At 41.8% G+C, this 23,413-nt stretch overlaps 1 protein-coding gene across 6 annotated transcripts in view; it reads left to right on the plus strand.

Annotated features, from left to right (window-relative positions):
* FGD4 (FYVE, RhoGEF and PH domain containing 4) overlaps positions 1-23,114 on the plus strand; it is a 252,879-nt gene extending 229,765 nt beyond the window's left edge. For all 6 annotated transcript variants that reach the window (XM_039471828.2, XM_074403053.1, XM_074403051.1 and 3 more), the window contains exons 12-17: positions 6,606-6,636; positions 7,148-7,240; positions 7,826-7,951; positions 16,841-16,981; positions 20,137-20,277; positions 21,772-23,114. In XM_039471828.2, the coding sequence (XP_039327762.1) occupies positions 6,606-6,636; positions 7,148-7,240; positions 7,826-7,951; positions 16,841-16,981; positions 20,137-20,277; positions 21,772-22,029 (790 nt within the window). In that variant the 3' untranslated portion in view covers positions 22,030-23,114. The remainder of the gene's footprint in view (positions 1-6,605; positions 6,637-7,147; positions 7,241-7,825; positions 7,952-16,840; positions 16,982-20,136; positions 20,278-21,771) is intronic.
* Positions 23,115-23,413: the final 299 nt, after the last annotated feature.

Raw genomic sequence — 23,413 nt, forward strand, 5'->3', positions numbered from 1 at the left:
ATCCCTTTATTTTGAGCCTTTGTGTATCCTTGCATGTAAGATGGGTTTCCTGGATACAGCACACTGATGGGTTTTGGCTTTTTATCCAGTTTGCCAGTCTGTGTCTTTTGATTGGGGCATTTAGTCCATTGACATTTAGGGATAGTATTGTTATGTGTGATTTTGATACTGTCATTTTGATGCTACCTGGCTGTTTTGTTGGTTAGTTGATGCAGATTCTTGATTGTGTTGATGCTCTTTTACCATTTGGTGTGTTTTTGGAGTGCCTGGTACTGGTTGTTCCTTTATAAGTGTAGAGCCTCTTTCAGGAGTTCTTGTAGAGCAGGTTTGGTGGTGATGAAATCTCTGAGCGCTTGCTTGTTCACAAAGGATTTTATTTTTCCTTCGCTTAAGAAGCTTAGTTTGGCTGGATAGGAGATTCTGGGTTGAAAGTTCTTTTCTTTAAGGATGTTGAATATTGGCCCCCAATCTCTTCTGGCTTGTAGGGTTTCTGCTGAGAGATCTGCTGTGAGTCTAATGGGCTTCCCTTTGTGGGTAACCCGACCTTTCTCTCTGGCTGCCCTTAGCATTTTCTCTTTCATTTCAACCTTGGTGAATCTGACGATTATGTGCCTTGGGGTTGCTCTTCTTGCGGAATATCTTTGTGGTGTTCTCTGTATTTCCTGGATTTGAATATTGGTCTGCCTTGCTAGGTTGGGGAAGTTTTCCCGGATAATATCCTGAAGAGTATTTTCCAGCTTGGATTCATTCTCTTCATCACATTCAGGTACACCTATCAGACGTAGATTAGGTCTTTTCACATAGTCCCACATTTCTTGAAGATTTTGTTCATTCCTTTTTGCGCTTTTTTCTCTGTTCTTGCCTTCTCTTTTTATTTCATTGAGTTGATCTTCGACCTCTGATATCCTTTCTTCTGCTTGGTCAATTCGGCTGTTGAAGCTTGTGCATGCTTCACGAAGTTCTCGCGTTGCGTTTTTCAGCTCCATCAATTCACTTATACTCCTCTCTATGCTGTCCATTCTCGTCAGCAGTTCGTCCAATCTTTTTTCAAGGTTCCTATTTTCTTTGCGTGCGGTTAGAACATGTTCTTTTAGCTCGCTGTAGTTTCTTACTACCCACCTTCTGAAGTCTGATTCTGTCATTTCATCACTCTCCTTCTCCATCCAGTCTGGTTCCCTTGCTGGTGAGGAGTTGTGATCCCTTTTAGGAGGAGAGGTGTTCTGGTTTCGGGAGTTTTCATCCTTTTTACGCTGGTTTCTTCCCATTTTTGTGGGTTTATCCACCTGTTGTCTGTCTCTGTCCCAGGGAGTTGGAGCTTTATGAGTTTCCGTTGCACTACTGCCTTTTTTGATTTTTCTTTCAGGTCTGACCCGCCCAGCTAGCAGCACGCCTAGCCACTGCCTGCCCGCAGGGGCTTTGCTGAGCTGCTGTGGGCTCCGCCCAGCTGCCCTGAGCTCTTCCCTGTAGTCCTTTTTATATGGGCGTAGTTAGAACTGTCTCGGCAACGGTGGCCCCGCCTCTGTTATGGCGGACTCTCTCTGTTGTGGGAGGTTGCCTCGGCAACGGCGGGTTGCCTCGGCAACGGGGGCCTGCCTCCGAAGCGTTGGAGAGTCTCAGTAATGGCGGAAGCCCCTCCCCCACCGAGCCGGGCCGTCCAGGTTCAGCTGTGCTTGGTTTGAAGGGCTCAACCCAGAGGGTTTCCAATTACTGTTTTTGTTTTCGTTGTTGTTGGGGGTGGAAGGCTGGGACCAACCGAGCCTGATCACCTGGCTCCCTGACTCAGAGTCTTTTCTTTTAAGTTGAACGACCCCGAGTTCCGGTCGCTTGTTGAAAAGGCGCCGGGATCTCCCGTACTGCGACTCACGGAGTCGGCTCGAACTGCGGCGCCGGCTCCTGGCGGATTTTTTGCCTAGGAATCTCCTGGCCTGGCTCGCTATTTCAGATGAATGGGCTATTCTGCCGTCTCAAGGCTCTGCTCGTCAGCTAAGAGGGCTCCCAGACCAGTGGCTTTTGTACGGAGAACCGCAGCAACAGGGAGTGGTCACAGCAGCCGCGCAGGCGGAATCAGCCCCACAGGGGCCAAAACAGCCACACCGACTGGGACTGCGACACTGGCGACCCCTCTGCCTGGGTATCTCCTGGTCTGTGGGCAATAAGAGTTCGTCTGTAAATGCGGCGTTCACTCACCCTCTGCACTTTCACTGGGAGCTGAAGTCCTGAGCTGTTCTTAGGCGGCCATCTTCCCAGCATTCCCTGGCTCTTGTATTTTTATTTATTGGCAGAGAAAGGGCTGGAGTTCTGGCTAACATTCCTCTAACTATAACCATTTTCTTTTTCGTTTTCCTTTTTTTTTTTTTTTTTTTTTTTTTTTTTTTTGAGACGGAGTTTCGTTCTTGTTGCCCAGACTAGAATGCAATGTCAGCATCTTGGCTCACTGCAGCCTCCGCCTCCTTGGTTCAAGCAATTCTCCTACTTCAGCCTCCTGAGTAGCTGGGATTACAGGCACGACCCACCACCACCCCCAGATAATTTTTGTATTTTTAGTAGACAGAGTTTCACCACGTTGGTCAGGCCGGTCTGGAACTCCTGACCTCAGGTGATCTGTCTGCCTCAGCCTTCCAAAGTGCTGGGATTACAGGCATGAGCTGCCATGTCGGGCCCATAAACATTTTTTAAAGGATAAAAAACCTCATGAGAACCGTAGCAGTTGATCATAGCTACCTCATGCATGAACCTCTGGAATATAGAGTGCTGTCAGGTTTTGAAATACCTGTTTTAGAAATAGTCATCGAGGTGCCGGGCACGGTGGCTCAAGCCTGTAATCCCAGCACTTTGGGAGGCCGAGGCGGGTGGATCACGAGGTCAAGAGATCGAGACCATCCTGGTCAACATGGTGAAACCCCGTCTCTACTAAAAGTGCAAAAAATTAGCTGGGCATGGTGGCACGTGCCTGTAATCCCAACTACTCAGGAGGCTGAGGCAGGAGAATTGCCTGAGCCCAGGAGGCGGAGGTTGCGGTGAGCCGAGATCGCGCCATTGCACTCCAGCCTGGGTAACAAGGGCGAAACTCCGTCTCAAAAGGGAAAAAAAAAAAAAAGAAAAAGAAATAGTCATCCAGGCTGGGTGCAGTGGTTCCTGCCTATAATCCCAGCACTTTGGGAGGCTGAGGTGGGAGGATCACTTGAGGTCAGGAGTTCAAGACCAGCCTAGCCAACGTGGTAAAACCCCATCTTTGCTAAAACTACAAAAATTAGCCAGGCATGGTGGTGGATGCTTGTAATCCTGGCTACTTGGGAGGCTGAGGCAGGAGAATCGTTTGAACCCGGGAGTTGGAGGTTGCAGTGAGCTGACATCCTGCCACTGCACTCCAGCCTGAGCAGCAGAGCAAGATCTGTCTCAGAAAAATACGGTCATCTATTTATTCAAATGTCTAGCCTGGTAAAAATTTGGATGCTTTAGAAGGTCACAGAGCAGAGGGAGAAGAACCAGTCCTAGCTGTAGTGGTGTTAATATCCCAGAATCTATGGAGACTCAGAATGTTCTTCAGATCCTTTCCACCATTAGCTTATGTTTCTGGCTGCTCAGATGAATTAATTCTAAATATTTGTATTTAGTAACTGCCAAAGCTTAAATTTCAGATTTTAAAAAGAGAACAAATCATTTTAACAGGAATCTGTGCCCAGGGAATCCAAGAATTGGTGAATTTATAGTTAGAGAAGGTGGCAGGCTGGGAAAGTTTGAAGAAACAGCCAGTTCTTTGATTTCCCACAGAGAATATATACTGAACTTCCTTTTCCTTAGGGAGCAGGTAGCATTTCAGACTTGCCTTTGAATGTCATAGTTTTCCTACCTCCTCATGGTGGCATTGGGTCCCAGCCCCTCAAATCCAAGAGAAGAATATATGATGCTATGCTGAAGGCTGTTGACTGAGTCTTCACTCAGTGGTTGATTTACTGAGATACTGGTCCTGGCAACAGAGAACACTCATCAATAGTTTGTTTTTTGTTTTCTTTTTGTTTTTTTTTTTTTTTTTTTGAGTCAGAGTGTCGCTCTGTTGCCCAGGCTGGAGTGCAGTGATGTGATCTGGGCTCACTGCAACCTCCACGCCACAGATTCAATCAATTCTCATGCCTCAGCCTCCTGAGTAGCTGGGATTATAGGCGCCTGTCACCAAGCCCAGCTAACTTTTTTATTTTTTAGAAGAGACGGGGTTTCGACATTTTGGCCAGGCTAATCTCAAACTCCTGACCTCAGGCAATCCACCCGCCTTGGCCTCTCAAACTGCTGTGATTACAGGTGTGAGCCACTGCACCCAACCTATCAGTAGTAATTCTGATCATCACAGTTATTGCAGAAGAATGAAGGCATTGCTGACTCTGAATTTTCAGCACACTTCAAATCTGCAAATCCAAGAGATGTGTCTAACCACAGGGAAGATATTTCTGAGGTTTCTTAGTTTGCCTAAATGTATACTTTCAGTCCTTCTTTAGCCGGTTGGGCTATTTTCTCATCAAGATGGGGCTAATTGGTGAGGAATTTTCTTAAATACAGGCAGGCAGTCATCACTTTATAACATTCCAACACACAGTACTGGATGCCTTCCAATTTGTGTTAGAAACATGGTTGTTCTGTCTTAAATTTCTTATTTACCTAAGCTCATTGCTCTGAGTTATATTTATGTTTGTATGGTGATTTTGAAGATCCAAATTAAGTGGTTACTTTCAGTATGATCTATCATGCTTTCTCTTTTTTTTTTTTTTTTTTTTTTGAGACGAAGTTTTACTCTTGTAGCCCAGGCTTGAGTGCAATGGCACGATGTTGGCTCATTGCAACCTCTGCCTCCTGGATTCAAGCAATCTTCCTGCCTCAGCCTTCCAGAGTAGCTGGGGTCACAGGCACGTGCCGCCATACCCGGCTAATTTTTTATTTTTAGTAGAGACAGGGTTTCACCATGTTGGCCAGGCTGGTGTCAAACTCCCGAACTCCGGTGATCCGCCCACTTCGGCGTAAGGCCAAAGTGCTGGGATTACAGGCGTAAGCCACCATGCTCGGCCCATCATGCTCTTTTAAGAATGGGACAAACACTGAAGTTCCAAGAAAGTCAGAGTGTCAGAGAAAGTACGTGGAATCAAAAATTGAGCATATATTTGGAGATATTTAAGGAATATTTTATTCTGAAGCTAACTGGGGAAAAAAGATTTCACTTTTCTTGCTAAGGTATGAGTCAGCCTCAAGACTGAACTTGTACATTTGTGTTTCTTCTTCTACTTTTAAAAAGAAAAAGTATTCTATTTTAGATACAGAATACTATTATGGTTTTCTATTGCTAAGTGGAAATAGAAGTATAGTAATAAGTAAACTAAAGACGGAAGAAATCTACTTAAAACAAAAAGCAATAAGGAATTGTTGGGGTCTCTGCATTTGAAAGGCTAAAAGCAGCTGGGAAGTAACTGTGCTTCCAGGGCCATAGAGCTGTGGGGCAAAGCAGAGCAGTAGGGAGAGTTTTTTAAATTTTTTAATTTTTAATTTTGAGAAGCAAGATTGAAGCCCCAGCTGAACAATAAGCAGAAGCTTCCGCTTGGCAGACACAGATTCCAGCAGCATTCCTGGCGCATCATGGTGTTCAGTAATCAATTTGCTGGAAAGATAGATTGTGACACAGAAACAGTCCTCCAGCCAGTCTCATGCATATTTCATACCTGTGGGAATCAAGCAGGTGACCTTCGGGCTGGAACTGAAATTAAGCCCCTCTGCCAGGCACATGCAAACAGACAGAGCACACTCTGATCCTCTTCAGAATTCTTCAATTTGGAGATTTAGAGTCCACTATAGAGTCCCGTATAGAGTCCACTAAAAAGGATTTTTCAAATGCGGTATGTGACAGCAGCCAGCAGTGTAAGCTACCTGCAAGAAAGAGGAAATGAAGTTTGGCTTATAGGAAAAGGGGAACCTGACTACAGTCAAGGAAATGTTTTTTTCTGAACACTGGGGTCTATTAATCTGTGAAACTTCCTTCCTACAGGCATTTAAATTTTTTATATGCTTTTTTTTGTCTAAAATGGGTTAGGTTTGATATTGCCTAAAGCCTCCTGAGAACTGGAAAATAAAATTAAATTCTTTATAAAGGCAATGTTAAATAGCTCCCTAAGGCTTTACAGAGATACTTTAGATTTTCAAAGATAATTATTATCTGTTCTAAGATGGGCCGTGACTAGTAGTCTCTAGTAGCCTTCATGTGTTTTAGAAAACGAAGATTAGCTGTTGTATATTCAGTATAATGCTATATATACAGTCACCTGATATATCTAACCAGATGATGGTTATTAAACTTTATGTCAGAACAGTATATTAACAGTATATTAACAGAAGCTTAACCTAACTAACCCCATCACATTTTATGTGTACTAGTCAGCAGATAGTCTGAATCCCTATTTAAGAAGAATTTCATTTGTTCAATTGCCAGACATTAATTTTTTTTGTAATTCCTTCCATAACATCTCTGAATTTTCCAGAAAGTTGCAACAACATGAAAGCATAGTTTCATTTACCAGGTGTAAATAATCATTAATGTTCTTTGCATTCACTTTAATTTTGTTTTGTTTTAGTTCTGCACAAGACAAAGAAGAATGGATCAAGGTAAGCCTCATTTTTCTTTTCTTTTTTTGAGACAGGATCTCATTCTCACCCAGTCTGGAGTGCAGTGGCGTGATCATGTCTCACTGCAGCCTCTGCCTGGGCTCAAATAGTCCTCACATCTCAGCCTCCTGAGTATCTGGGACTATAGACATGTACCACCATGTCTAGTTAATTTTTTTGTGTATTTCATAGAGACGACGTTTTGTCATGTTGCCCATGTTGGTTTTGAACTCCTGTGCTCAAGCAATCTGCCTGCCTCAGTCTCCCAAAGTGCTGGGATTACAGGTGTGAGCCACCACACCCAGCTTATCTTCACTTTTGTTTTTATTAACATCTCTGTGTACACCAATGTGCATATATTGTTGTGTCTATTTTAATATATAGTCATCATTAAAATAGGTTCACTTAATTTTCAAAGTGATTCCTCTCATAGATATTTGTTTGATAAAGTATATTCATTGGTTTATATGAGACACTTTAATGTGTGCTTTGAATTTTACTTATACTTTAGGCCCTTCAAGAAACCATCGATGCTTTTCATCAAAGGCATGAAACCTTCAGAAATGCAATTGCAAAGGATAATGACATTCATTCAGAGGTTTCTGTGAGTTGAATTAAATTCTTAACTTCAAGCTCTTTTATATCTTTGCAGTTGCAGAAGATCTGTCTAATCATTTTGTTCTTCAACCTTTTCCCTTTACAATGTCAAAAATGGCTGTTTAGACAGAATCTCATTCTTAGATGAACACAATAGTGAGTGCCCTTTCATTCTACTTGAACTTCTTTGAATTTTTCTTACTCTTTTGTTTTTCTTAAGATGGAGGCTTGCTCTGTCGCCCAAGCTGAAGTGCAGTGGCACAGTCTTGACTCACTACAACCTCCACCTCTTAGCCTCCCAAGTAGCTGGGATTATAGGTGCATGCCACCATGCCTGGCTAATTTTTATATTTTTAGTAGAGAGAGGATTTCACCATGTTGGCCAGGCTGGTCTTGAACTGCTGACCTCAGGTGATCTGCCCGCCTTGGCCTCCTAAAGTGCTGGGATTACAAGTGTGAGCCACCACACCAACCTTATTCTTGAGTTTCAGGACATGGTTTGAGCAATGTAGTTAAAGTTATTTTAAAAAAAATAATAAAAGGGAATTGTAGTTTTTTTCCTATTAAAATTGAATCTTTCTTTCCTTTTTAGACTGCTGAGCTAGGGAAAAGAGCCCCAAGATGGATCCGAGATAATGAAGTGACAATGTGTATGAAATGTAAAGAATCTTTCAATGCACTGACGCGAAGGAGGCATCATTGTCGAGCATGTGGATATGTAAGTGAGATTTCTTGATCATTAAGGTTGCTAGTAACTATATAAGTGATGTAAAGTCATCAGCTTGGGACACACACACACACACACACAAAATAACTTTCAATGTATCACTGAATCAATACATATATTTTGATGCCAACTATGTGCAGAGCACTGTGCTGAGCCCTGGAGAAAAACTGTTAGACAAAATGTTCCCTGGCTTTACAGAGCTTACGTTGTAATGGAGAAGTCAGACAAATAAGAATTTCAGATTACTATAGATAGAATAAAAAAGCAATTGAAAAGTTAAAAATGGACAGTATTAGTAATAGAGGAAGATCTGGAACCAATTTTAGTTTGAAAAAAAAAAAAGACCTGTCTCAGGGGTTGGTATTTAAGTTGATGCTTAAAAGATTGAGAAAGGGGGCAGGCGCAGTGGCTCACACCTGTAATCCCAGCACTTTAGGAGGCCGAGGTGGGCGGATCACCTGAGGTCAGGAGTTCAAGACCAGCCTGACCAACATGGTAAAATCCCGTCTCTAATAAAAATACAAAATTAGCCGGACATGGTGGCATGTGCTTGTAATCCCAGCTACTTGGGAGGCTAAGGCAGGAGGATTGCTTGAACCTGGGAGGTGGAGGGTACAGTGAGCCGAGATTGCAGCATTGCACTCCAGCCTGGGCAATAAGAGTGAAACTCTTTCTTAAAAAATAACAAAAAAGAGCTAATAATCAATAGAAATGGGGAAAAACTTCCGACAGTGAAAGTCTATATGCAGAGACCCTGAGGTAGGAAGGAACTTGGTCTGTTCATGAGACTGCCAAAGGTCATGAGGCTGGAGCATGATGAAAAAGACGAGGAGTGTTAGAGAAATAAATAATAGCCAAACAATGACTTGTTTCTATGAGAAACAAGAGTAGGTGGAACCCACAATACACGTGAAAGTTCTGGCTTTGATGAGGAGAGGAAAACTTCCTCCATTATATCAGAAGGGAAAAAGAAAAAGATGGGTACAAATGTAGGCGAGTTGGCATTTTTGCTGTTTTTGATGGTGAGAAATGAGGGAGTTTAGGTCCAATATCTGTATGTTCACTGAAGAACAAAGCAGAATCATCAGTTGAAAGTGACGTTGGAAAGAACAAAGTTGAATCATCAGTTGAAGGAAGGAGGAGGAGATGGGGAGATTCGAGAAAGAGAACTAAGTGTGAAAGTTTTCTCTGGGCAGAGAAAAGTGAGCCTGGTAGAAGAACAAAGGTGGACTTGGTTACCTGTTAGAAGTTTACAGTTACAAATTTAAAGGGACGCTAGGCAGCTTAGTGGCAGTGATTTTTTTCTAACAAGATATAGAATCTCAGGCCAGAGAAGGCAGATAGCAGGGTTTATCCAGAGTAAGTATAATGAGAAAAGCCCTGGAAGAGAAGGGAAGCATTTGCATCGGAGAGTTAATAGTGAATAAGAGGAGTCTCAATCAGATACAAAGATGGGGAAAGCTAAGAGGCAGGGCTGATGGTTAATGTTCTCATTGTGGGGGGGTCAGTGGACAGAAGGATTTCCATAAGTTCAGAAATGTGTGGTAGTGGACATCGTGGGGTCACTGAATGAGAAACATGAGAGATGTTGATGAAAAAAATGAGATATATGAATCTGGCCTGCCAGATATGGTTCACCCTCTGGTGAGGACACAGTCCTGAGGGTGACGGTGAGATTGGATAGTAAGGTAGACGGCACAGCACTGGCCACAGGGATATAAGGTGGTAGAGTTGGGCTTGTCCCGTGAATGTTGAAATCCATGAACATTGGGGTAGATCAGAGAACTATGTTCCATTAGGGAGAAATTCCTGAGTGAATGGGTATGGGGCAGATGATGAGGAGATCTCAGTACTAACTCAGTAGGGGAGATGTGTAGAGCCAGACAGTAATGGGCCTCAGAGGTGCCAGGGGTGTTTGAAGCAAGAAAAGAGTCAGGGAATACAAGCCTGAGCTCTCAGCCCTGAGGTCTCAGAGGGTGACAGAAGGCGAAATGGAGTGGGGAAAAAAATAAAAAAAAACCCACCTCTACTAGGGAAAAGAGCCTGAGGATATGGAAGAGGTCGACTCTAGATTGAAAGTTCCAAAGGGCCCAATGGAAGGGCATGGAGGGGAGAGCAGGAGATGAACTAGGTTAAATTATGTACAGAGGCCAGGCGTGGTGGCTCACACCTGTAATCCCAGCACTTTGGGAGGCCAAGTAGGGTGGATCGCAGCCTGGCCAACATACTGGAACCCTGTCTCTACTTTTAAAAAATTAGCTGGGCATTGTGGCAGGCACCTGTAATCCCAGCTCCTCGGGAGGCTGAAGCAGGAGAATTGCTTAAACCCGGGATGCAAAGGTGGCAGTGAGCCGAGATCGCGTCGTTGCACTCCAGCTCAGGTCACAGTGCAAGACTCCATCTCAAAAAAAAAAAAAAAAAAAAAAATATGTACAGAGGAGTATATTTGGCGGTGAGGCTGAGAAAATAGCCAGAGAGCTGGGCCTTTTCCTGGGACCTGAGAGACAGGAAAGTGGGGCATGACAGGGAGTGCATTCTGCTGGACTTTGAGATAAGGGCGGGCAGCCAGACCTGTTGCTATGATCCCAAATGTTTCCCTCGGTGGCCTGGCAGCCTAAAGGATGGTGCTTCCTGAGAATCTAAGGAACAGTGCTTCACACTGAAGATAACACATGTTAGGTATTGGTGAACACAAACTGCTTGGTATTAGAGTCAGCACTGCAAGACAGAGACTGGCAGAAAACGGGCTGGCATGGTGTAGGTAGGAATCATGTCATTGAGAGCCAGAGATGCCATGGTAAGATGCTTAGATTTGATCACGTTTTAAAGGGAATTGGTTCAATGGAAAAGAGTTGAGGAAGTCAGGAAGTAAGTAGTCAGGAATGACTTTAATGTTAAGATTTGGGTGACTGGATAAATGGTAGTGTGCTATTAATTGACATAGAAAAATGAAGCAAGGTGAAATGAAGGGGAGGGGAGCAAAAGGAAAAATAACAGCAGTTACCATTTATGATATACAAGTGCCAGGGATTGTTGGAAGTGTGTTGTATACTGTTTCTTTTTTTTTTTTTTTTTTTTTGAGATAGAGTCTTGCTCTGTCGCGCAGGCTGGAGTGCAATGGCATGATCTCTGCTCACTGCAACCTCTGCCCCATGGGTTTGGTTTGTTTTTTTTTTTTTTTTTTTTTTTGAGACGGAGTTTCGCTCTTGTTGCCCAGGCTGGAGTGCAATGGCGCGATCTCGGCTCACCGCAACCTCCGCCTCCCGGGCTCAGGCAATTCTCCTGCCTCAGCCTCCTAAGTAGCTGGGATTACAGGCACGCGCCACCACGCCCAGCTAGTTTTTTGTATTTTTAGTAGAGACGGGCTTTCACCATGTTGACCAGGATGGTCTCGATCTCTCGACCTCGTGATCCACCTGCCTCGGCCTCCCAAAGTGCTGGGATTACAGGCTTGAGCCACCGCGCCCAGCCCTGCCCCATGGGTTTAAGCAATTCTCCTGTCTCAGCATCCTGAGGAGCTGGGATTACAGGCGCATGCCACCATACCCAGCTAATTTTTGTACTTTTAGTAGAGATGGGGTTTCACCATGTTGGCCAGGCTGGTCTCTAACTCCTGACCTTGTGATCTACCCACCTCAGCCTCCCAAAGTGCTGGGATTATAGGCATGAGCCACTGAACCCAGCTCTATACTGTTCTTACAGTTTCTCAGTTCTCATGTGTGAAATGTTCTATTTTCTACATTATAATTCAGAAATGGGCTCTTAGGAAAGTTATAATATGTTCTTTCTGTTACGTATTTCTCTTTTTTCTTATTCTCTCCCTGTGGGATTCAGATGAGGTGTACATAAGATCACCTCATTCCGTCTTCCATTTCTTGTGTTTTTTCTGTCTGTGTCTCTCTCTCTGGCATTTTATTCATCTCTATCTCCTGTTTTGTTCATTTTCTCTTCAGTTGTAGTGAATCTGCTGTTCATTTTTTTGTTTTGTTCATTTTGTTCATTTTTTATTTTAATTATTTGCAAAAGTTTTTTCCTTCCAAAATCTGCCTGATCATTTGTGATAGTTTTTGTTGTTTGCCACTTTGTTTTCAGACATTTCTTATGTAATTTTCACATTTGTATCTAATAATGCCAGTAGCTAAAGGCATTTTATTTTTATTTTTTTAAGACGGTATTTTTGCTCTTGTTGCCCAGCCTGGAGTGCAATGGTGCAATGTTGGCTCACTGCAACCTCTGCCTCCCGGGTTCAAGTGAGTCTCCTGCCTCAGCCTCCCAAGTAGCTGGGATTACAGGCATGCACCACCACACCCAGCTAATTTTGTATTTTTAGTAGAGATGAGCTTCCTCCATGTTGGTCAGCCTGGTTTTGAATTCCCAACCTCAGGTGATCTGCCCGCCTCGACCTCCCAAAGTGCTGGGATCACAGGCGTGAGCCACCATGCCTGGCCTAGCTGAAGATATTTCAAGGGTTCCAAATCTGTTGTTTCTACTAAATTCTAGTTCCTGGAGGTTTGCTTTCTGCTGTAATTGATGTCTTCTCATTGTGAGCTTGTATTTGGTTGATGCTTCATTATCTTCCTTTCCTTTTTTTTTTTTTTTTTTGAGACAGAGTCTCACTCCGTCACCAGGTGCCAGGCTGGAGCGCAGTAGCACAATCTCGGCTCACTGCTCCTCTGCCTCCCAGGTTCAAGCAATTATGCTGCCTCAGCCTCCTGAGTAGCTGGGACTACAGGCACATGCCACAACACCCGGCTAATTTTTGTATTTTTAGTAGAGATGGGGTTTCACCATGTTTGCCAGGATGGTCTCGATCTCTTGACCTTGTGATCTGCTTGCCTCTGCCTCCCAAAGTGCTGCGATTATAGGCATGAGCCACCGTGCCTGACCACCATTATCTTCCTTTCATAAGTTTTGGCATAATGACAGAGTCTCGGGGTCAGTTCTCCCATGGCCTCCAGGCCCCATGGACTGTCTCCTAATCCTAGCACTGCCCAGCCCAAGCTTATTTGCTCTATTCATCCACCATTACAATTTCAGCTTACTGTATGTCTGTTGTTTTGTTTGTTCACTGGGTTTGGGGGCCTTGGAGAGATCTCTTACTTCAGTGTGAAGAAGTAAAACATTATAATTATTTGCTGTATTTTGTCCAGGATCCAGTTGTATTATAGCAAAATTCTTCTCAGAATTATCTGTCATACCGACAGCAGCAGGAGTCAAAAACATATTTAACAATGGTTATATGTTTCATTATGACTGTTTACATAGTCTTTCTACATCTAAAGTTACATAAACTTCAGCTGAGCATGGTAGCTCACTCCTGTAATCCCAGCCCTTTGGAAGGAGACTGAGGCAGGAGGATTGCTTGAGGCCAGGAATTTGAGACCAGCTGGGCAACATGGTGAAACTCTGTCTCTATAAAAAAATACAAAAATTAGCCTGGATGGTGGCACATGCCTGTAGTCCCCAGCTACTCAGGAGGCTCAGGTGGGAGAATCGTTTGAGCTCAGGAGGTCAAGGCTGCAGTAAGCCAAGATCTCACACCCCTGCACTCCAGCCTGGGTGACAGAGCAAGACCTCATCTCAAAAAAATAAAAAACAAAAATGTTATATGAACGTCTATAAAAACTTAAAATTTTTCTGGTTTTTGTTTGTCTTTGATACTTTATAAATTCCCCTGTTGTTTATGAAGTTTCAAGTTTCTTATCCAAAAATATGTTTCTGATTATAAGTTAATAACAATATTGCCAATATTTAAATGTAATGATGCTACATATTAACATAATTGGATCATGGTTTGGTCAGCTACTGAGCTGAATTTCATACAGAAAAGTGAGGAACAAACTATGTAATGAAGCTGGAGAGAGGCAATTTTTGGAGGACTTTTTAAACCAAGTTAAAGATCATAGCCTTTCTCCTAAAAGGAATGGGAGACACAGAGAACAGTATTAAGTGATTCTCCTGCCTCAGACTCCCAGGTAGCTGGGATTACAGACCCGCACCACCATGCCCAGCTAATTGTTGTATTTTTAGTAGAGATGGGGTTTCCCTGTGTTGGCCAGGCTGGTCTCAAACTCTGGACCTGAGGTGATCTGAGGATTTTAAATAGAGGAGGAATAAATCAGAGTATGTGTATGTATATATGTGTGTGTGTGTGTGTGTGTGTGTGTGTGTATATATATATATATATATTTTTTTTTTTTTTTTTTTTTTTTTTTTTTTTTGAGACGGAGTCTTGCTCTGTTGCTAGGCTGGAGTGCAGTGGCAAGATCTCAGCTCACTACAGCCTTCACCTCCTGGGTTCAAGTGATTCTCCTGCCTCAGCCTTCTGAGTAGATGGGACTACAGGTGCATACCATCACACCCAGCTAATTTTTGTATTTTTAGTAGAGACGGGGTTTCACCATGTTGGCCAGGATGGTCTCAATCTCTTGTCTCGGCCTGCATCGGCCTCCTAAAATGCTGAGATAACAGGCATGAGCCGCCATACCCGGCAAGTAGCTTTTTTGTTGTTGTTTTTTTGTTTTTTGAGACAGACTCTGGCTCTGTTACCCAGGCTGGAGTGCAGTGGCGCTATCTTGGCTCACTGCAACCTCTACCTCCCAAGTTCTCGCAATTCTCCTGCCTCAGCCTCCTGAGTAGCTGGGACTATGGGTGCATGCTGCCATGCCTGGCTAATTTTTTTTTTTTTTTTTTTTTTTTGTATTTTAGTAGAGACGGGGTTTCACTATGTTGCCTCGGCTGGTCTCAAACTCCTGAGCTCAGGCAATCCACCCACCTCAGCCTCCCAAAGTGCTGAGATTACAGGCATGAGCCACTATGGCCAGCCGTAGCTTTTTTTTTTTTTTTTTTTACAGTGTCATGAGCTAATATATTATTTGTGTGCTTAAATGCAACAATTCTTATTGATAGTTTTTTTAGCTTATTCTTTCTGTTTTCCTCAGACTTATTTTTGACTCAAGAAGGTAGTTTTGTGATCAAAATTAAATTGACAGCAAACAGCTTTTTTATCAGGATAAGACTGAAAAATCTATCATTAAATATGCTTGAAATGATTTCCGGTATTGGCATACTTGCTTTCAGTAAACAAAAAATGTGTTTGCATATACATTATCAAAATACTGTGCTATGATTTGAAAATAAATAAAATGGATGGTATGAGTCTGCAAATACAAGTATGTCCAATTCTAAATCCCAGAGTAATTTCATTGTAATTATGAGCAAACAGTGGAAAGGAAGAAGATATTAAACCGGAAGATTTTAAACAAATCCTATAATAAAAAAAAAATGATCACTAAGAAATACATTTGCATCGTATTCATTCATTTATTGGCAGTCTGTGAATGTTTATTATGTGTCTGTTGAGCAAAATATTCAAAGATAGTCTCTTTTGGAGCTTACAGCTCTGTAAGGGAGATAAACAATCAAATAATCACACAAGAATAAAATTAAAAGCTGTAATCATTGCTATGAAAGAAAATGCAGGGAACACTGACAGGAGACATGCTGTGTTCTGGGATTTGGAGGAGTCCTCATTGAGGAACTGGAATTTGAGCCAACATCTGAAGGGAAACCGAAAGTTAACGCGGTGAAACAGAGAGGAGAGAGGCAGAGAGCATGGCCCCTGGGAACTGTAAGAAGCCAGTGTCACTGAGGACACAGCCCAGAAAGACCGGAAAGAAGGCAAATTACACAGGACTTTGTCGGCCATGATTAAGAATTGATTCTTTAGCCAAGAGCAAAGGAAAGACTGAAGATTTTAAATAGAGGAGGAATAAATCAGAGTATCTTTTTTTTTTTTTTTTTTTTTTTGAGACTGGGCCTTACTCTGTCACCCAGGATGGCAGTAGCACGAGCTCCACCTGGGCTGGTCTGGAACTCCTGGACTCAGGCGGTCTGTCCTTCTTGGCCTCCCAAAGTGCTGGGATTACAGGAGTCACCACACTTGACCAGATTAGCATTTTTTTTTTTTTTTTTTTTTTTTTTTAGACAGAGTCTTGCTCTGTTGCCCAGGCTGGAGCGCTATGGCGTGACCTCGGCTCACTGCAGCCTTTGCCTCCTGGGTTCAAGTAATTCTCCTGCCTCAGCCTCCTGAGTAGATGGGACTACAGGCACATACCACCACACCTGGCTAGGTTTTGTACTTTTAGTAGAGATGGGTTTTCACCATGTTGGCCAGGATGGTCTCAATCTCCTGACCTTGTGATCCACCCACCTCCCAAAGTGCTGGGATTACAGGCATAAGCCATTGCGCCCAGCCCAGATTAGCATTTTTAAGAGGGGCATCACTCCACTGTTTGGAAGATATTATAGCTTGGAGGATGTGTAAGAGTGGAGGCCTGGAAATGGACTTGGGTGGTTATAAGGAAGTTGTGGAAAAATAGACTGAAGAAATATTTAGAAAGTAAAATCAGTGGGACTTTGTAAAATAGAAAATCTTTGGGTGAGTTTGAAAGAGGTTTTGGGGATGACTGTGTGTGTCAGGCACAGGACCAATTGTATGACTGCCCCATTTCCTGCAATAGAAAGGACTGAGGAGACCAGGTTGGGAGGAGCGGGTTGGATGGATTGAGACCAGGGAAGGTCATGAGCAGTTTGGAGAGGATATTGATGAACATTCAGAAGTATGAAGAGTCAAGGTCTGCACTAAGCCTTTGAGGGCCTTCTACCTTTAGAGGCCAAGAGAAGAAGGATGAGTGAGCAGAGCTCCTCCCAAACACGGTTGAAACACCCTACGTCTAGTGTTTATAGGGATGTTCCTTTTCTAACAAAAATCTGCCTTCTATGCTTAACACTTTCTCATTCATTATTACCTATAATTGATTATTGCTTAAATTGTATCCTTTAAATATGATTACTGTTCGTTTTTCTTTTAAATTTAAGGTGGTTTGTTGGAAATGCTCCGACTACAAAGCTCAACTTGAATATGATGGTGGTAAATTGAACAAAGTTTGTAAAGACTGTTATCAAATCATAAGTGGATTTACAGACAGTGAAGAAAAGAAAAGGAAAGGAATTTTAGAGGTAAGAAATATCAAATATTGGATATTTTTTAGATTTTTCTTTTTTCTTTTTGCGATGAAGTCTTGCTCTGTCACCCAGGCTGAAGTGCAGTGACATGATCTCAGCTCACTGTAACCTCTGCCTCCTTGGTTCAAGCAATTCTCCTGCCTCAGCCTCCCAGGTAGCTGGGATTGGCAGCCTATGCCACCATGCCCAGCTAATTTTTGTATTTTTGGTACAGATGGGGTTTCCCCATGTTGGCCAGGTTGGTCTCGAACTCCTGACCTCAGGTGATCTGCCCACCTCGTTCTCCCAAAGGGGTGGGAATATGAGCATGAGCCACCATACCCAGCCTAGATTTTTATAGAAGAAACAGAATCCTCTTTGCTATGAGGAGTACAAATAATATGTTTTGTTATTTCTTTGAGTTTTTAACAATTTGTATAAAGAGCAAGATTTATGCTTTTGTTCTAATATGCTGACTTTTGGGAGTCCCATAGAAAAGAGGGACTGCTATTTAAACCAACATGCATTTAAGAATTAAATACGTTGATTTTTGTGGCAGTAGCTATAGCTAATTATTTCAGTATTAATTGGCATCTCTTCTAATACCCAAATTATTGTAGTATATTTTCTGTAAAGGAAAGCTTTTACTCAGTTTCATCATATTGGCTTTACAAACCACTTTAAAGTACTGTTACCGAACAGACTCTTCAAACTTATTATAGTAAAATACCTAGTTTATTATAGTCATTTAATAGCCAATGACATACTCTGATAACTGCATTGAAATTTTATTGAAGTGTCTCCCAAGTTAATGTGACTCAGTTTCTAGAAAAGATTCAGAAGCCTGGGAACTATAATGTAGCTTATCTGAATTAATAATACAGATCTACTAGTAAGAATGGAATTCTTTGGGGGAGGATAACCTTTCACTTAATTAGAATCCAAAGTTAGTGTTCTCTATCATCAAATTGATTGTAAATGATCGTGTGTAAAAATGTTCCCTGGCTCATGGGCCATACGAAAACAAGTGGTGAGATGGATTTGGCTTGTAGGCTATCATTTGCTAACCAGTGCTGCTTAGAAAACTGTAACCAGTTGTGGTGGCTCATGCCTGTAATTGAAGCACCAAGGCCAAGGCAGGTGGATCACTTGGGGTCAGGAGTTCAAGACCAGCCTGACCAACATGGTGAAACCCCATTCTACTAAAAACACAAAAATTAGCCAGGTGTGGTGGTGCCTGCCTGTAATCCCAGCTACTGGGGAGGCTGAGGCAAGAGAATTGCTTGAACCCAGGAGGCGGAGATTGCAGTGACCCAAGATTGTGCTATAGCACTTCAGCCTGAGTGACAAGAGCTAAACTCCATCTCAAAAAACAAAAAACAAAACAAAAAAAAAAAACCCTTTCTGTGACGAAGCATCAGTTTTTTTCCCCCCAGACTATCACAGATAAGTGTTTTTGTAAAATACACAATAACGCACTTGGGTATCATCACAAATTCAAATTGTTATAAATGTATAATACTTTCTCCTACTTTGTGTGATTACCTGAAACTGGTAACAAAACCATTTGCAGACCTGGAGACCAGCATGGATAACACTGAGTAGCACTACCTGAAGGGTTTCAGAGAGAGAAAATAGAAAATAGAAGCAAACCAGTTAGTTTCCATAAGGTATATAACAAAAACTATTATTTAGTTAAATGGTTTTGTTCCCTTTTTTAGCCTTTTTTTTTTTTTTTTGACAGACTCGATCTGTTGCCCAGGCTGGAGTGCAGTGGTGCAATCTCGACTCACTTCAACCTGTGCCTCCCCAGTCCAAGCAATTCTCATGCCTCAGCCTCCTGAGTAGCTGCGATTACAGAAATGTGCCACCACACCTGGCTAATTTTTTGTTTGTTCGTTTTTTTAAGTAGAGATGGGGTTTCGCTATGTTGCCTAGGCTAGTCTTGAACTCTTGACCTCAAGTGATCCACCTACCTTTGCCTCCCAAAGTGCAGGGATTACATGTGTGAGCCATCTCACCTGGCCTTTTAACCAACAATTTCTATATTACGAGGCAAAGCAGAAAAATTAAATGGCTCTATGTATTAGTCTGTTCTCACACTGCTATAAAGACATAACCAAGACTGGGTAATTTATAAATAAAAGAGGTTTAATTGACTCACAGTTCCACATGGCTGGGGAGGCCTCAGGAAACTTAACAATCATGGCAAAAGGAGAAGAGGCACGTCTTACATGGTGGCCAATGAGAGTGAGCAAGTACATGAAGGAAGAACTGTCAGACACTTATAAAACCATCAGATCTCATGAGAACTCACGATCATGAGAACAGCATGGGGGATACTGCACCCCCTTCCACCTCTCCCTTGACACATGGGGATTATGGGGATTACAATTCAAGATGAGATTTGGCTGGGGACACAAGGCCTAACCATACCACTCTACAAAAATTGATTGCACTGAAAAAGTTTTTAATTTGGTGTACTCAAACAAAGATTGCTGGTTGCTGTTTGCCTTTTTGCTATTATATTCTTTCTTAGTTAAAGTAGGTATAGCATTGTTGTTACAAGTTCAGGCTCTGGTCTGGGCACGGTGACTCATGCCTGTAATCCTGGCACTTTAGGAGGTCAAGGCAGGAGGATTGCTTGAGGGCAGGACTTCAAGACCAGTGTGGACAATATAGTAAGAGCCTGTCTCTACAAAAAAATGTAAAAATTATCTCCCAGCTACTTGAGAGGCTGAGGCAGAGGATCAGGGTTCAGGCTCTGGATCCGGACTCCCTGGGTTCAAATCCTAGCATGCCAATGTGTGATCTTGGGAAAGCTATTTAAACTCTGAGCCTCAGAGAAAATGAAAATACTTTCTCAGTGTTGATGTGAGGATTAAATGAAATAATACGTGTATTGAGCTAAGAAAAGTGTTACATAATAAGCAGTCAATAAATATTTAACTCTTTAAATTCAAGGTCTATTTATACAAAGAGCTAAAATTGGCTTAAATAGTTTCCATGTTAAAACGTTTTAACAATAATTGCACATGAATCTTTTTTGGATAGTCCAGGGAGACATTTTATATAAACACGAACTTTGTGAATATTTCCCTTTAGTTGAATGACTTCTTCATCTGGTTCATTGTATGTTCATTCTCTCTCTTTCCATTGTATTTTTCCAGATCGAATCAGCAGAAGTATCTGGAAACAGTGTGGTGTGTAGCTTTCTTCAGTATATGGAGAAGTCAAAACCTTGGCAGAAAGCTTGGTGTGTGATCCCCAAGCAAGACCCCCTTGTGCTGTACATGTATGGTGCCCCCCAGGTATCTAACCACATCTGTCTGAAGGGACAGATGCCCTTGGGGGCAGGGTGAAGCGAGTGGACAGAGGACTCAAAATCTGTAGAACAAGAGTTTCACTGTTTTATTAAATTTGAAAAATAATGAGTAAAGTTCAAGTTTGTTGTTTAAGCTGATGGATTCATTTTATAGCCCATGTTTTATTCAGTCTGGATTTTCTGTCCCTTTCTTCTCTCCTTCAATGGGTTTGGGAAAAGATGAATTGAATTAGGAATAAGTATGAAGAGGAGGGGAAGCAAGACAGGGGAAACAAGCCTTTTTAATGACAGGAAACATTAAGAAAAGACTCTTTGATTTTGTTGTTGTTGTTTCTGTTGTGTTTGTGTGTGTGTGTGTGTGTGTGTGTGTGTGTGTGTGTGTGTGTGTGTGATGGAGTCTCGCTCATGTTGCCCAGGCTGGAGTGCAGTGGCGTGATCTTGGCTTACTACACCCTCTGCCTCCCGGGTTCAAGTGATTCTCCTGCCTCAGCCTTCTGAGTAGATGAAATTACAGGCGCTCGCCACCACATCTGGCTAATTTTTGTATTTTTAGTAGAGACGGGGTTTTGCCATGTTGATCAGGCTGCTCTCAAACTCCTGAACTCAGGTGATTCACCCACCTTGGCCTCCCAAAGTGCTGGAAATTCAGGCATCAGCCACCACGCTCAGCCAATTTTGTTTTTTATTTTATTTGTTGCTTAATGGATAGATATCTGAAAAAGAATTTTGAGAGGATGGGTAACTTAAAATCAATCTTGTATTATCATTCAGTAACAGCTTTTTTAAGAATCCCATGTATACGGATCTGAGATAAATCTATGGGAACAATGATATGCAGGTTTAGCTTCTAACAAGAGCAGCACCAGGTCCTATGATTGTGTTGTGCTTGAAGAATCAAATGTACAACACTTAAACCAGTTATGCATTTACCCTGAAAATATAAAAAATTTAAATATACCTGTTGTATTTTCTTCTATATATTAAGGGCTGGTAAAAATTACTTTATTTTGAAAATAGACTAAAAATTACAGGCTATATAGCTTATTCTTCTTTATTGCTTTTCCTGTAAGCTTTCCATATGCATAAATAAGTTGATGAGGGAATGAACGAATCACCAAATAAAACTGCCTTTAGTAATGAGATTATCATCAATGTTTGCTGGTTTAATACATTATGATGGTGATTGTTTTCTTCCCCTTTTCGCTGAATGAAGAGTTGAACGGGCTCTTTCACAGAGAGGAGGGTTTAGTGTCTCTGAGTCCTAGTTGATTTGAGTGTCAGCTCTCATTCATTCAGCTAACATTATCAGTGGCCTCACGTACAGGCTCTGTACTAAGCAACGGGATTATCTGCTGTGCCCATGGAGAACTCACTGTTAGAGTCTGTTTGGGACAGTGGTAGGAAGAAAGGTTTAGTAGCAACAAGGGACACAGCAAGCAAATACATCTCCTGCTTTTAATGTCTGGTGTTTTTTCTTTAGGACGTCAGAGCCCAGGCCACCATTCCACTTCTGGGCTATGTGGTAGATGACATGCCACGGAGTGCAGACCTGCCACACAGTTTCAAACTGACCCAATCTAAGTCTGTGCACAGCTTTGCTGCAGACAGCGAGGAACTGAAGCATAAGTGGCTGAAAGTCATCCTTTTAGCTGTCACAGGTGAGACACCAGATGGTCCAAATGAGCATCCAGGCACCTTGGATGATCATCCTGAACCTAAGAAAAAATCAGAATGCTGAACTCATCCGGGACCAGCCATAGTGCGGAGGTCTCAAGACATAAAGCTCAAGACATTCCCAGCTCTTCTTACTCATCTGCTAGCACTTTATGTTGAAGAATACAGGCTCATAAATGCATCATTTGAGGACGATTTTCCTATGTTTATGTACTCCTAGTGAAAGTAGTGTACAGAGTCATTCTACTGATAAAGTTTTGAAATAATGTGAAAACTGGATCATTTTTTGAGCTATTCCTTGAATATGTGCTTTTTTGTCTTGAAGAAAATGGTATCAATTGATTCTGTCACTGTCAGGTTAGAATGAGCACTTTCATTTAAGAAATCCTTTAATGTCTTCTTCTCTTTCACACGTAGGACCTGTAACAGTTTTAAAGATATACCTCCATGTTGCCAAAATAGATCCACGGTGAAAAATACAGGGACAGTTTAGGCTATTGTATTAACTTATTTAATTTAGTTTATGAATCTCTAGCTGCATAAATGATGTCTGTTCTTTTAAAACAAAAAGGACAATTGTTGGTATTCAGATTTCGATTTATGAAGAAAAGAGAACTTGTTTTGTAGAAATACTTCTAAGAATATCTTAAGTATATAGTAATTATGTATATATAGTATTAAATATATATATATATACTATACATGCTTTTCTCTTTAGCTTTGGGTTCACATTCATTTCTAATTTATTTTTTAAATATAAAGCATGGTTTATCTTGGAATTGAGCAATGTTCTAAACTGAAGAAATGTTTTGGTGATTTATGTTTAACTGATTGGCATTTGAGGGTATTGATATTTTTATAATAAGTGGTCATTTATGTGGCATGGGAAATATTTGTGAATTCCAACAGTACTTTTAAAAGTACCATTTTTTGTTTCTGTGCCTATTTAAAATAGTGCCTCTCTTAGAAGGTGCTATTAATATAAGATGAGGGTTCAGTTATAAGCTTCAGTCTTGATTATTTTAAGATTAAAGTGCATTTCAGTCACTGGGACAGTCAAAGTCATATAGGTTTTTTTACCTTTTGTGATCCTAAAATTGTTGCAGTAGTTAACATCAGCATGTACAGAAATTTTCACCAAAACCCAAACTTTAGGAGACATCCGACCCTTTTACAGAACTAGGATATGTGGAAACCACGTTCATTGTAATGTTTTTCTTTTCCATAAGGTAGTCAAGCATGGTTAAATGAGCACTCTCTATATACTGAACACTTAAGATCTGTGTGGGCCTGTTCCTTTGTCAGAATGAAACAAAATCCACATGGGATAACCCATCTTTGGGGCAGGGGCTGGTCACATGATTCCTTGTCATGGAGACTGCGCTACACTCTGTTGTACCTCTGATTAAAATCTCACACTAAGTTTACTATTTAACTTAATCCTTTTC

The sequence above is a fragment of the Saimiri boliviensis genome, chromosome 7, assembly GCF_048565385.1.
Source record: "Saimiri boliviensis isolate mSaiBol1 chromosome 7, mSaiBol1.pri, whole genome shotgun sequence".
NCBI classification, from domain to species: Eukaryota; Metazoa; Chordata; class Mammalia; order Primates; family Cebidae; genus Saimiri; species Saimiri boliviensis.